The 14570-nt window shown below is 36.1% G+C and overlaps 1 protein-coding gene across 4 annotated transcripts in view; it reads right to left on the bottom strand.

Annotated features, from left to right (window-relative positions):
- The window catches only part of MICU1 (mitochondrial calcium uptake 1), a 231387-nt gene extending 218278 nt beyond the window's left edge, over positions 1–13109 (bottom strand). For 2 of the 4 annotated variants that reach the window (XM_045842198.1, XM_045842199.1), the window contains exon 1: positions 12895–12962. In XM_045842198.1, the coding sequence (XP_045698154.1) occupies positions 12895–12917 (23 nt within the window). In that variant the 5' untranslated portion in view covers positions 12918–12962. The other 2 variants (XM_045842201.1, XM_045842200.1) reach the window with 2 other exon arrangements.
- Positions 13110–14570: the final 1461 nt, after the last annotated feature.

Below are 14570 nucleotides of genomic sequence, written 5' to 3'. Positions count from 1 at the left end.
ACCTAATAAGTGAATTTGGCAAAACAGCAGGATACAAAGTCAATATTCAGAAACTGAAGGCATTTTTGTACACCAACAATAAAATACCAGAAACAGAAATCAAGAAAAAAATCTCATTTGATATAGCAACAAGAAAAATAAAGTACCTAGGAGTAAACCTAACCAAGGAGGTAAAAGACCTATACTTAGAAAACTATACAACAGTGAAGAAAGAAATTAAGGAAGACACAAACAAATGGAAGCATGTACTACATTCATAGATTGGAAGAATTAACATGATCAAAATGTCCATATTACCCAAAGCAGTTTATAGATTCAACGCAATCCCTATTAAAGTACCAATGACATATTTCACAGATATAGAACAACACTGCAAAAATTTATATGGAACCATAAACGACCCTGAATAGCTGAAGCAATTTTGAGAAAGAAGAACAAAGTAGGAGGGATCACAATACCTGATATCAAACTGTATTACAAGGCCACTATAATGAAAACAGCCTGGTACTGGCATAAGAACAGACACACAGACCAATGGAACAGAATAGAGAGCCCAGAAATAAACCCAAGTCTGTATGGTCAATTAATATTTGACAAAGGAAGAAACAGCATAAAATGGTGTAAAAACAGCCTCTTCAACAAATGGTGTTGGGAGACTGGACAGCTACATGCAAAAAAAATGAAACTTGATCATCAACTTCCACCATACACAAAAATAAATTCAAGATGGATAAAAGACTTAAATATAAGCCATGACACCATAAAAGTCCTAGAGGAAAACATAGGCAGGAAAATCTCAGACATTCCATGCAGCAATATTTTCACCAATATGTTCCCTAGAGCAAGGGACATAAAAGAAAGAATGAACAAATGGGACCTCATTAAATTATAAAGCTTCTGCATGCCTAGAGAAAACAGCATTAAAATTAAAAAGAGAACCAATTATTTGAAGCACATATGATGGGCTAAAGATGGTTTACTCAATAAATGGTGTTGGGAAAATTGGGCAGACAAAAAAAAAAAGAAACTAGACTACCTTTTATACTGTACACAAGAATACATATAAAATGGATCAAAGACTTAAATGTTAGACCCAAAACTATATAAATTGTAGAGGCAAACATAGGCAGCAAATCTCAGACAAAGCTCATAGCAGTATTTTATTGGATATATCTCCCCAGGTAAGAAAAACATAAGAAAAAATAAATAAATGGGACTACATCAAACTAAAAGTTTTTGCACAGCAAAGGAAATCATCAACAAAATAAAAAGACAAACTACAGAATGGGAGAACATATTTGCTGAAACATATGAGAAGGGGTTAATATACAAAATTTTAAAAAAACTTATGAGGACATACAGATGACCAACAGACAAGAAAAGATGCTCAACATCACTAATCATCAGAGAAATTCAAATTAAGACTATGATGAGATATCATCTCACACCTGTCAGAATGGCAATCAGCAACAAATCAACAAACAAGTGCTGGCAAGGAGGTAGAGAAAGGGGAACCCTTTTGCACTGTTGGTGGGAATGTAGATTGGTGCAGCCACTATGGAGAGCAGTATGGAGATACCTCAAAAAATTGAGAATGGATCTGCCTTTTGACCCAGCTATCCCACTCCTAGGAATATAGCCAAAGGAACCCAGACACTAATTCAAAAGAACATATGCACTCACCTCTATGTTCACTGCAGCACTATTTACAATCACCAAGATATGGAAGCAACCCAAGTGTCCATCAGCAAATGAATGGATAAAACAATTATGGGACATTTACACAATTGAATACTACTTGGCCATAAAAAGGAAGAGATTTTTACTCTTTGCAACAGTATGGATGGACCTGGAGAAAATTATGCTAAGTGAAATAAACCAGTCAGAGAAAGATAAATACTGTATGATTTTCTCATATGTGGGATCTAATGAACAAGGTGAACTAACAGGGAAAATGGGACAGATTCATAGATGTAGAGCAGATGACAGAGCTAGAGGGGTGGGAAGTGAGGAGGCAGAGGGTCTGAGCATAAAGGAAATAGGACTCATGAACATGGACAAGAGTGTGTTGATTTCTGTGGAGAGGATTGTATAGGGGACTAAATGGTAGTGGAAACAATACAATAAAAATTAAATTAAAAAATGGACAAAAGGTTTGAATAACCATTTCTCCAAAGAAGATATACAAATAAGCACATGAAAAGATGTTCAACATTAAGGAAATATAAATCAAAACCACAATGAGATACCACTTAACATCCATTAGGATGGCTATTACTTAAAAATAAAAAAAAAAGCAGAAAATAACAAGTGTTGGAGAAAATGTGGAGATATTGGACCCTTGTGTACAGCTGGTGGGAATGTAAAATAGTGCAGCCATTATGGAAAACAGTCAAACATAGAATTACCATATGACCCAGCAATTCCACTCCTAGGTATATACTCAAAAGAATTAAAGCAGCCTAAATGTCCATCAATAGAGAAGTTGATAAACAAAATGTGTGTATACATATAATGAAACATTATTCAGCCTTAAAAAGGAAATTCACTGCTGGTGGGAATGTAAACTGGCACAGCCACTCTGGAAAACAGTATGAAGATTCCTCAAAAAATTAAGACTAGAGTTACCATATGACCCAGCAACCCCTCTTCTGGGTATCTACCCAAAAAATTTGAAACCTTTATTTACAAAGCTATATATACCCCTGTGTAAACAACCCAGATATCCATTGACAGATGGCTGGATAAATAAGATGTGGTACCTATACATAATGGAGTACGACTCAGCCATAAGAAAAAATGAAAATACTGCCATTTGCAACAACGTGAATGGACCTTGGTAGTATCATGCTAAGCGAAATAAGTCAGAAAAAGTTAACAACTGTATGACTTCACTCATGTGGGGGATATAAAACTAAAAGTAACAAATAAACAAATAAGAAAAAGAAATAAAAATTCATAGACACAGACAGTATCCACAGTATGGTGGATACAAGAGGGAAGGGGGCCAAATATATGGTGACAGAAGGTTTGACTTTGGGTGGTGGGTACATAAAATATGCAGGTCATGTATCACAGAAATGTACACTTGAAACCTATATAATTTTATTCACCAATGTCACCTCAATAAATTAAATTAAAAATAAAATAAGAATAAGGTGCTCAGATTTTTAAAATAAAATGTTGATACATCCTACAACAAAGATGAAACTTAAGGACATTATACTAAGTGAAATAAACCAAACACAAAAGAACAAAACTGTACGATTCTACCTATAAGAGTTATCTAAAATAGGCAAATTCTTTGAGACAGAAAATAGAATAGTGGTTACCAGGATCCCAGGGGCTGGAGGGAGAGACTAAGTTACAGAGTTTCTGTTTGGCATGATAAAAAAGTTCAGGAAATGGTTAGCGGCAATGGTTGCACAACAATGTGACAGTATTTCGTGCCTCTGAATGGCACACTTAAAAGTGATTAAAATGGCAAATATTACATTATGTGTATTTTACCACAGTTAAAAAAAACTGTCTAGTCCAAAAGCTTAACCAGTAAACAAGTTATTAAAACACCCAGGCTCAGCCCTGAGCTTGGTGGCTCAAGTAATTGGACGCCAACTCGCACACCAAAAGGTTGCGGGTGTGCTCCTCGGTCAGGGCACGTGCTTAGGTTGAGGGTTTGATCCCTAGTCAGGGCACGCATGGGAGGCAAAAACAGTGTTTCTTACATTTATGTCTGTCTGTCTGTCTGTCTCTGTCTCTCTCTCTCTTCCCGCTTCCTCTCTCTCTCTCTCTCTCTCTCTCTCTCTCTCTCTCTCTCTCTCTCTCTCTCTCTCAAAATAAACATATGCTTGAGTGGGGATTGTTTTGAAAAATCTAAAAAATAAATAAACAAAACACCCATGCTCACAGCAATGCTATTCACAGTAGCCAAAAGGTGGAAGCAACCCGAGTGTTCATCAACAGATGAATGGATAAACAAAATGTGGTTTATCCATACAAAACATTTTTCAGCTGTAAAAGGAGGAAATTCTAACACATGCTACATCACGGACTAATCTTAAGGACATTATACCAAATGATACAAGTCAGTCACAAAAAGACAAACACTATATGATTCTACTTACATGACGTACCTAGAGTTCCTCTAAATCAGGGCTTCCCAACTGCCAGGCCACAGACTGATTCTGCTCAGTGGCCTATTAGGACCAGCAGGAGGTGAGCTTGCATGTATTGAGATTGAGTCATCCCGAAACCATCCCCCAACCCAGTCTGTGGAAAAATTGTCTTCCATAAAACCAATGCCCGGTGCCGGTGCCGAAAAGGTTGGGGAGCACTGCTCTAACTCATAGAGATGTAAAGTAGAATTGCAGTTGCCAGGGCCTAGGGGAAAGGAGTAATGAAGAGTTACTTAATAGAGAATTTCACTTCTGCACAATAAAAATAGTTCTAGAGACAGATGAATGTGATCACTTTACAAGAATCTGAATGTACTTTATACCACTGAACTATACACTTTAAAATGCTTAAGACGGTAAATTTTATGTTATTTGTATTTTAGCACAATAAAAAAAATTGCAACAAAGAAATTCTGGTACATACTACAACATCAATGAACCTTAAAGATATTATGTTAAGTAAAATAAGCCAGTTGCAAAGACAAATACTTTATGATTCAACTTACATGAGGTACTTACAGTAGTAAAATTCATAAAAATAGAAGTAGAGTGGTGATACCACAGACTAGGGGTAAGAGTTATTGTTTAACGGATATAGAATTTTCTGTTTGAAAAGGAAGTAAAAGTTCTGAAAATGAATGGTTGTAATGGTTGTACAACAATGTAGATGTACTTAACACCTTAAAATGTACACTTAAAAATGGTTAAAATAGGAATTTTTTAAATTGTGGTATAATATACATAAAATTTATCATTTTAACCACTTTTAAGCATATAATTCAATTACATTAAGTATACTCACCATGTTGTACGACAGCACAATCCTAACTTTTGAAGAGAAATAGCAACTGTATTGCAGCATTTCTCAAATTCTAAATTTATCTAATTGCTTCTTTGTAGCATGGTTTAAATTGTTCCTCTAATCTCTTCATTTCCTGTAATCTGGAAGTTACATCTAAAAGCTTGATTGGAGTCAAATTAAGTACTTTTAGTAAGAACTCTTGAGATTATTTTGTGTATTTCATGACCCTTGGTATAAATTTTATTCTTCAGTGTCTAATTTGCTATTAATCTCATCAATGTTGTTTTTTTTAAATCTCAGACATAGTAGTTTCTGTCTCTGCAGGTTTGTCTTTTTAAAGTATCTTCCATGTTTCTATTTAACATATTCAATCTTCTAGTTTCCTGAGCATACGGAATACAATTGTAAATTATAAACAATGGATTAACATCCCTCTCTACTAATTCTATCACTGGTGTCACTTCTGTTTCAGTTTTGATGGATTTTTTCCTCATCATTATGGGTCAAATATTCCTGCACTTTTGTATGTCTAGTAATTTTTTATTGGATTCCAGGCACTGAATTTTACCTTGTTGGGTGCTGGATATTTTTGTATTCCTGTAACTATTCTTGGGCTTTGTTTCAGGACACAATTCAGTAACTTGGAAACAGCATGACCCCTTCAGGTCTTGTTTTTAATCTTGGGCTGGCTACAGCAGCACATAGTTTAAGGCCAGTTCATGTCACCACTAAGAAAAAACCCTTCCCAGTACTCTACATAATGACATGTTAAGATATTTTCCACTCTGGCTGATTGGAAAAAACACTATTCTTGCCCCTGTCTACAGGAACTCCTATTGTCTCTAATCTTTTCAACTGTTTGTTTTTTTTTCTTTTTTCCTAGCCTTGGGTTTCCTCACATATATGCACTGATCAGTTCTCATAGGTGAATATTTGAGGGAAAGCATTTGGAAATCTTGGGAGTTCTCCCTCCTTTCAGTTCTCTAATCTTCAGGATTCTTCACTGAAAACTCCAGCAGCCTTGGCCTCCCCAGACTCCCTCAATTCTGGGAGACCACTGTGGTCTGCCTGGGCTCCCCCCTTTCTGCTCTGCAGATGGGGAATTCTTTCCAAGCTGCAAGCCAGACCAGTCATAAAGCTCACCTGATTTGTTTCCCATCTTTCAGGAATCACTCTCCTTTGTTGCACAGTGCCCAAAATCCAGGAAACCATTGTTTTTGTTTACTTTGTCTACCTTTTTAGCTGTTTCAGGTAGGAAGGTAAATATGGCCCCTGTTATTCCTTCTTCACCAGAAATGTAAATTAAGACCAATTTTTCTGTCCCTTTTATTCCTCTTTGTCTTTGTGAATTATTTTAAAGTAACCGTCAGACATCATATCATTTCACTGCTATATATTTTAGTATTTAGCATGTATCTCCAAAAAATCTGGACTTTCTTTGTACATGATCATGTCACTGTTACACTTAACAAATTTAACAATAATTTCTTGGTAAGATCTAATATGCAGTCCACATTCCAATTTCCTAAGTGTCTCAGAAATGTTATTTTTTCCTTTTAAACAACTGGTTGTTCAACTTCTCTTTAATACTAGCATGTGATGGGTACTATGCTAAGTGTCTGATATCCATTACCTTATTTAATTCCCAATAACTGTTGAGGTAAGTATTATTATTAATCCTACATAACTGAGAAGGACACCAAAGCTCAACAGTTCTAAGAAATTTGCATAAAGTTATAGCCAGCAGATGACAGAGGAAAGTTTCTACAATCCCAAAGTCATCGCTCTAACCATCATGTTTCATTATCATCTCAGGAATTATTAGAATAGAAAGTTAGATGATATCAATGCTGAAGTTGAAAGTCAAATTCTGAAACTACTTAAATTCTATCACAAAGACTTGAGAAAATTAGCAATGCTGCTTTATTTAAAATATATTACCATAGAATCTACTTGATAATTTTAAAAAATAGAATTTCCAGCCCTGGCTGGTGTAGCTCAGCAGATTGAGCACAGGCCTGTGAACCAAAAGGTCACTGGTTCGATTCCTGGTCAGGGCACATTCCTGGGTTGCAGGCCAGGTCCCCAGTAGGGCAACCACACATTGATGTTTCTCTCCCTTCCCCTCTCTCTAAAAATAAATAAATAAAATCTTTAAAAAAATAGAATTTCCAAATATAAAAGCAAGTTTTATTTTAAAAAGGAATGTGGTTGAAATGAAAATTAACTATCATGTGAAACTAGAGAATGCAGATTCAAGTTTACTCAAAATGTTCTACAACAGCCCTGTCAAATAGAGTGGGCTGCAATGATAGAAAGTTTTATATCTGCATTGTTCAATACAGTAACCACCAGCTATAGGTGGCTACTGAGCAAGTACCTGGAATGTATCTAGTGAAACTGATAAATTACATTGTAAATTTCAGTTAGCATAAATTTAATTATAATTATCAATTCATCTGTCTGTCTCCACTAGACTCTGAGCTCCTTGAGGAATGGAGTATGATTTTTCTCTTTCTCCAGGGTCTTGGTACCTGTTACACAGAAAAAAACATGCTTATCAATGTGTGGTAGAATATGTAAATGGAATTTTCTAGATGTATCCAAGTAAGTTCTTTAAATGTATCAGACTGAGAAAGGTTACAGAGTACAATCTTAATCTATTAGATTATATCCTGTTTCTCTTCTGATTTTTAAAGCAGGTGAAATATCATATTTACTCATTTATTCACCAAACATGTTCTGAGCTTGTCTATATGACTGGTGCTCAGGATATGATGGTGAATAAGACTTGTTCCTGGCATCAAGAATCACTCAGTTTCATAGAAAATACATATAATTGCTCTACAAAATGAGAATATTTTTTAAAGGTAAAAATAATTGCTATGGGAACCACAAAGCAACAAACACTTGATAGTGGAGGGAAGTTTTATGAACTAAAAAACTTAGTAACCTAGTTTAAAGACGAATGGTAGCATACCACCTGGAGGATGGCAGGATGGAGAGGCATTAAAAGTACAACAAACAGCCTGTGTGAAGGTATAAAGACACAAAAAGACATAGCTTGTGCGGGTGGGGGTCAAAAAGTAGTTCACTCTGTTTAGACCATGGGGGATGGAATAGGGAGGCAAGGAAGAGACATAAGAGCTAAACCAGACAGATGTCTTAAAGCTTATATCCTAATGCCATTTATGTGCTGTGGTATAGAGTACTCACTTAATCCTGTAGAAGAGTAGACAAAGTACTGATGTTTATTTTTTTAAGAAAAAAAAAATAGCTTGTTGATTTAATTCCAATACTCAAGGAACAAACTTGAAAAATCAGAACAAATTGTACTTCAGAACTTGGTGCTTACAAATAGACATCACGTAATTATCCAAGTCTGAACAAACAATGTTATTAGGATAGGTATTTTAAGTTTTAAATAACCAACATTAAATCACTTTGAAGAAAAATGCCAGTTACTTATACAGCTGACATGAATAATGAGGATCTGTTTCTCAAAGATTACATTAAAGTTTCAATTTTCTCATAGTCAGTAAAACTCACTTTGAACTTACTATTCGTTAGCCTGGGAAATGTTTACAATTTGCCAAAAAAAACCTCAAAAACCCAAAACAACACCACAAAACCCTGATTACTCTTAGTTTGAAGAAAAAGAAGATTAATCCATTTTTAGCTGTTTACTCTCTCAAAAACAGGGCTAAACCCCCTGTCCTCCCAATGCAGCAATATTTAACTTTCCAATGCCAGATCATTAATTATAGTTAACGTCAATAACTTCTCACAAGTTGGTCAATTACACAATTGCCTTTTTTTGTTTTTTCAAGTAACATTCTAAATGGTTATCTCTTCTTCCTGCAGGTATCTAGCATATCAGTCTCAAACCATTACTTCTCCTTCACAGGAGCTTAACCCTGAACTTTTCCTTAAAAATAAAAACAAATCCACTTTTATAATTTCTGCCTATTAACAAAAGTTACCATAAATTCTAATCTGAACTTCCAACATGCGCCACACCTAGGTCCCCTTGTACAGTGTACCTTCCATTTAATATTAAACTTTACTGAGCTCAGAGTTTGTGTAAAATTCTCTCAACACATTCCCCTAGCATGACGGTTATCATACTTAAATTGGGCAATCTTCAAATACCTGGGAAGTCCACTAATAATTATTTTGTTTAAGCAGAGTTTTCTAGCTTATTGCTTTATATACAATCTGTAATCTAAAAACCTGCTAAAATCAAGACAAACTGAAAGATGGACCATATAGTTAATTCCTCAGATATCTTTATATTTTAAACTCCCTACAGTTAAACATTCTGAAACTGGGAAAATAAAATCTTCTTAAATATTACTTTTTGTTATTGTTATTATTAACAATTAATTTAATGAGATACTACTGTATTCAAGACACCTAGCATACATTAATTAAGTTAATCTTCACAAGACCCCTATGAGATAGGTATTATCATTTACATGTGAATGGAATAAACTTAAGTTTGGAGAGACTGAGTAAGTTGCTCAACATCCAGAAGTGAAGTTCCTGGGGTTTAGAATATAGATCTGTCTAAACTAAAGCACGCGCCACCAATGTTAGCAATTAAAGTTCCAATGTCCATTGAATTGAACCATTAACATTTTTTTATCTTCACCTGAGGACATACTTACTGATTTTACAGAGAAGGGGAAATGAGGGAGACAGGGAGAGAAACATCTATATGAGAGAAAGAAACATTGATCTGTTGCCTCCTGCACATGCCTGGACTATGTACTGAAATCACAACCCAGGTATGTGCCCTGACTGGGGATCAAACCTTCGACCTTTGCGTTCACGGATAGACCATGTTTCCAACCACACCAGCCAGGGCCATTAGCATTTCTTTTAAACACAGACAAGACAGTGGAGTAAACAATATTGCTTCAATTATACTTTCTCTAAAAACACAGTGAATCAATCTGATTAATACTTAAGATACAAACCCATACATTAATGTTAACTACAGTTTTAAAGATAACACCCAGTCACAGCTACTAGTGACAATTATTTTTCATATAATGCACAAAACAAAGTGGTTTCTATGTTAACAGATTTTTGAATGTGAATTAAAAGAATCAAGCGTTTAGTTGTATTAACTACATATGCTTAAATATTTAGAACATTTTTATTTACTATTTATAAACTGGTTTGTTAATCAAGTTTGCCCACAGGAGTAAAAATATTGATCAAAAATCAATTTTAACAAACTGGCCAAATATACATAATATTAAAGTTAGAAAATCTGAATACTACAGAGTAAGGTTACTATATACGTAATAACAGTATAAACATATGCACTTGAAGCATTTAAATATAAGTTCTATAATAAAATAGTAGACATTTAAAAAGGGAAAATCAATATACAAACTGTAAAATATAATTAATTTGTATTGGGAAAGGAAAGCAAGTTCTCTTAATTAAAAAACAAATACACACACACACACATACACTAAATTACTTTAGTTAACATCTGTTGTTTTTGCCTGTCCAGCAACCATTTCCCCTCTCTGGGAAATACCACAATTCTCCTTTAGGAATTACATGCCCTTTACGCTAATTCATGTGATTTGAAACTGTATAGCCCCCACACGCCACTTCAGGGTAGGAACAAGAGCCAATCCTGGCCACAGAAAGCATTCCATCACTCTGGCCATAGAGATTATCTCTAGGATGGGCAAGGACAGAAGTCAGGCCAATAAGACTTACATACAGTAGTTTGCTGGAATCATAGAGAAAAGTAAGTTCTCTCTCTTCTGGGGTTTCTAAGGCTGTAGGATGTAAGCCTAGTGCTATTAGTACCATCTTTCCCATGGAGTCTGACTTCAGACTATTTTTTCCCACTATTCCCAAACACGCAAGGAAACTAGTGGTACCTGTGGTAGGGGAAAAGACAAATTAGGATTTTGACTTCCAATGTTATATTTTCTATATTATTTCCATTTTTCCAAAATGAACACCTATTACTTTTATAATAGGAAATATAAAACATTGAAAAATACTGTCCCTGTGTTTTCCTCTCAAATATGCTCATATATCAATATTTAATGTCTCAATTTTCTCATAATTTACCAAAGTGAGTAGAACATCTATCTTAAAAGAATTAACTTTTCCCCTAGGCACAAAAGCACGTTATTTTTATTCTGAGTGGGGGGAAAAGTGTGAGTAAACTTAAAAAAAGTTAGTTCTCTTTTAAAATGGTATATATTAAAGGATTCTATATGGGGAAATGGTTAACATTCAGCAGTGCTATAGCCATTGTAAAAATTGCTTGAGGTAAAACTAAAGATTAAAAGTGGCCAAATTAGGTTTAATAACTATCAATTACATTAGTCCTATAATTAAATAATATAAGATCTGAAGGGTCAGTTTAAATCTTTGTTATAATTATTTTACATAATATTGCATTATGGGGAGAAATTACATACTATTGTTTTGCTCTTAAATACTATAAGAAAGTCAGTCTCAAGGTGTACCCCTTGGGAATGTAAAAAATCTTAATATAGTAAATGTATGGATTATAAAGAAAGAGAGCAATACAGGCTTTTGTCCTTTCATTTCTTATAAATTTCTTATTAGTTTCTATCACTCTTTCTTTCCCTTTCTCCCCAGACACAACCCACTCTCAAAACTTTGCTTTCTGTCAATATTACGCTATGTTTTATAATCCTCAGTAATTGTGGACATTTAGATGTCAATGACAGTTTCTTGACATAATTATGTAGCCAGAATGATGTTAAGTGGAAAAGGTAATCAGGGACAATAAAGAGTAGCTGGAGGCCAGAGCCACCTTCTTGCAAAGTAGCATTAGGTTCTAAAAAGTTTTTAGTAAGAGGTGATACTCAACAAACTCATTACCTTTTCCAACACCAAAAAGACAGCAGTTTGATCATTCCGACCAACACCTATGTCTCAAGCTGCTCACACTTTACTAATTTGTCATATGGTTCAATGAAAACTAACTCTCCTACAGCTATCAACCCCAAACTATTTTAGTTTCTCCTCAAATGCCTTTCTTCTACTACAAGATCACTTGCACACACGACCCAAAGGGATGCTTTAACATAAACAAAGGTATATCCAAAAACCCACCCTCCCCCGCAAAACTGTGGTAGACACATATTTATAAAATCATAGAAAGAAAATGGGTCTTTCCAGGTATCACAGGGAGAATAAAATATTTTACTCTAGTCGCTAAAATGGTTATTCTACTTATATTTCAAATGCCTACGATATATTTTAGGCATCTGAAAGAGAAGATAAAGCATTCATAACTATGAAGATTACAGAGATAGCAACTAATAGAAGAGTCTGTTTCAAACTCTCTTCCCAACATTCATATAGAGCCTAGAACGCCTGACTCCTTCTCTGAAACATCGTATGGTGGGCCAGGATGGAATGAGAGAATGAGAACGGGAAGACACTGTAAAAGATAAAAACTCAACAGTCCAAGAAGCCTCCACTTTGTTTTGCTCCTTCGGGTCTGCACTAACTTTCCATTCTTGTTTCGTTTCAGTGATTAATAATTCTCCCCATCATTGGTCTAACTGTAAACTCCCCTACCCATTTCCAACTACATCCATAAATCCCAGTGGAACCAATCAAATCTACCTGTGTCGCCTCGTCGCCCGTGCGGAGACGGACGTCGGCTTCCGAGTGAATCCATCGGCTAGGAACTCGGCACTGGGAGAAGTTCTCCCGGGACAGAGAGAAGGGACGGGGTTAGGAGAAGAGCGGAGGACAGGGAGCAGAAAGGACTAAAGACTCCTCTCAAACCCCTAAACGGAGCCCATCAGGGAGAGGTAGCTACGGCCGCCCGACCTGAGAAGTCGCCAGATCCCACAGCTCACAAACGTCCGGCCCCGGAGATCAAGTACTTACAGCTGTTTTGCACCCTCTCCCATTTTGTCTTCCCTAAATAATGGCTATCTCCGGATACTCTACAGAGTTCAGCACTCACCCGTCCACGCTGAAGCGCCAGCTGCTTCTGCGTCAAGTCCTCCCACCTCTGACACCCATAGAGACGAAGAAATAGCAGAGACAAGCCTCCACCGCCGCCCACCTTCTTGTGACTCTCCGAGCCGCTGGGCCTGTCGGGATCGTGGCGAAAAGCTTGTGGGAGGGGCACGGAGAAGGAGTAAGTGGGGGAGGGAAACAATTCGCCCCGCCTTGGCTTCGGGCCCCGCCCCGGCACCAGCCCCGCCCCCTCAGTGTTTAGGCGGGAAAACTCTCGGAATCTTCTTCTGGCGTTTTCCGCGTCACACACACAAAAGTTAGTAAGAGCCAAAGACAAGTGCAGTGCCTTCTGTCACCTCGTGGGTACCCGTTTACGTGTTGGCTAAGCAAAAAGGAGTCAGTGAGAAGAAAACAGGACCACAGAGAGTTGAGAATTGTTGCTTTTGGACTACATTACGTTTAGGCTTCTAGTAAAATTTCCCTATTTCCTGACCTTGAGTTTTTTAAATTTATAAACCTCACCATTTCCTCTACTGTATGGTTTTTTCAAGTTTTCTCTTTGCAAACTAATATGGTGGAGCGTTTAGTCCTAAACTACTCATATGTTTTTCTCCAGTATTGCAATGAGAAATGAGGATGGAGAAGGATCCTCTCACTACGGAAATGGAAGGAAAATATTTTGTTAATGATATGAGAGAACTTTCAAATTTAAAAATCTTGAAGAATTTTCTTAGCACAGCTGTAGAAAATTCTACAACTATGGAAACAAAAGAAGGAAGTCAGCACTATAATCAGTTAAATTGTGAAGTGAGCAAAATAACTTTCATTTTTTTCTCAAGAATCGTCCCTCCCCACTAACCTAAGAACAACAAATTATTGTGTTCACTGCATTAGCACTTTACATCCAATCCAGTGTTTGCTTACAAGCATGCTATGTGGATAGATACCGTTTTTATTTAATTGCAGGTGGGGATGCAGGCTAAGACCCCCCAAATAATGCAGTAAATGCTGTATTTAGCTGGGACACACACATTACCTGAAGGGCACTAAGGTCCGTACCCTTGGGCAGTATTATTTTTCAATCTGTTGTCCTCTGGATCTACCTGTCTCAGGAGTTAGAAATCTCTGATGATTGGCTTCTCAGCTATCAAAATGTATCTTTTGTCTTTCCATTTGGAGCCTGTTCTCTGTTAAATGAGAAATCTGCTAAAGAAATCTTTCCCCATCTATTAGTAGGCACTTAGCATGTTATCCTTCCCAGGCAGCATGTTCATTAGCTCTGATGATGGAAACTTCAAATTGTGTCATAGATTACTGTGGAACATTTTGGGGACTCATGGAACCTTAAGAAGTAGCTGGGTCAACTGTTTCTCAGAACAAGGAAAAAAAAGTAAAATTTTCAATATATAAGTTTTGAAAAACTTCTATTTTTAAGAATAGAATTGGTGAAATTCAATCCTGATTTTAGGCAATATTTGTCTATATAAAACTAAATAACCGGTTGAGTTAATTTTTAAATAACATGTAAAAATACAAGTCACTGGTTCTCAAACTTTTTGGTCTCAGGAACCCTTTACACTTAAAAATTATTGAGGACTCCA

This window comes from Phyllostomus hastatus, unplaced genomic scaffold (assembly GCF_019186645.2).
Source record: "Phyllostomus hastatus isolate PE091 unplaced genomic scaffold, TTU_PhHast_1.1 phas_contig_38, whole genome shotgun sequence".
NCBI classification, from domain to species: Eukaryota; Metazoa; Chordata; class Mammalia; order Chiroptera; family Phyllostomidae; genus Phyllostomus; species Phyllostomus hastatus.
Note: the sequence above shows the minus strand (reverse complement) of the source record. Positions and strands in the feature narration are given on the sequence as shown.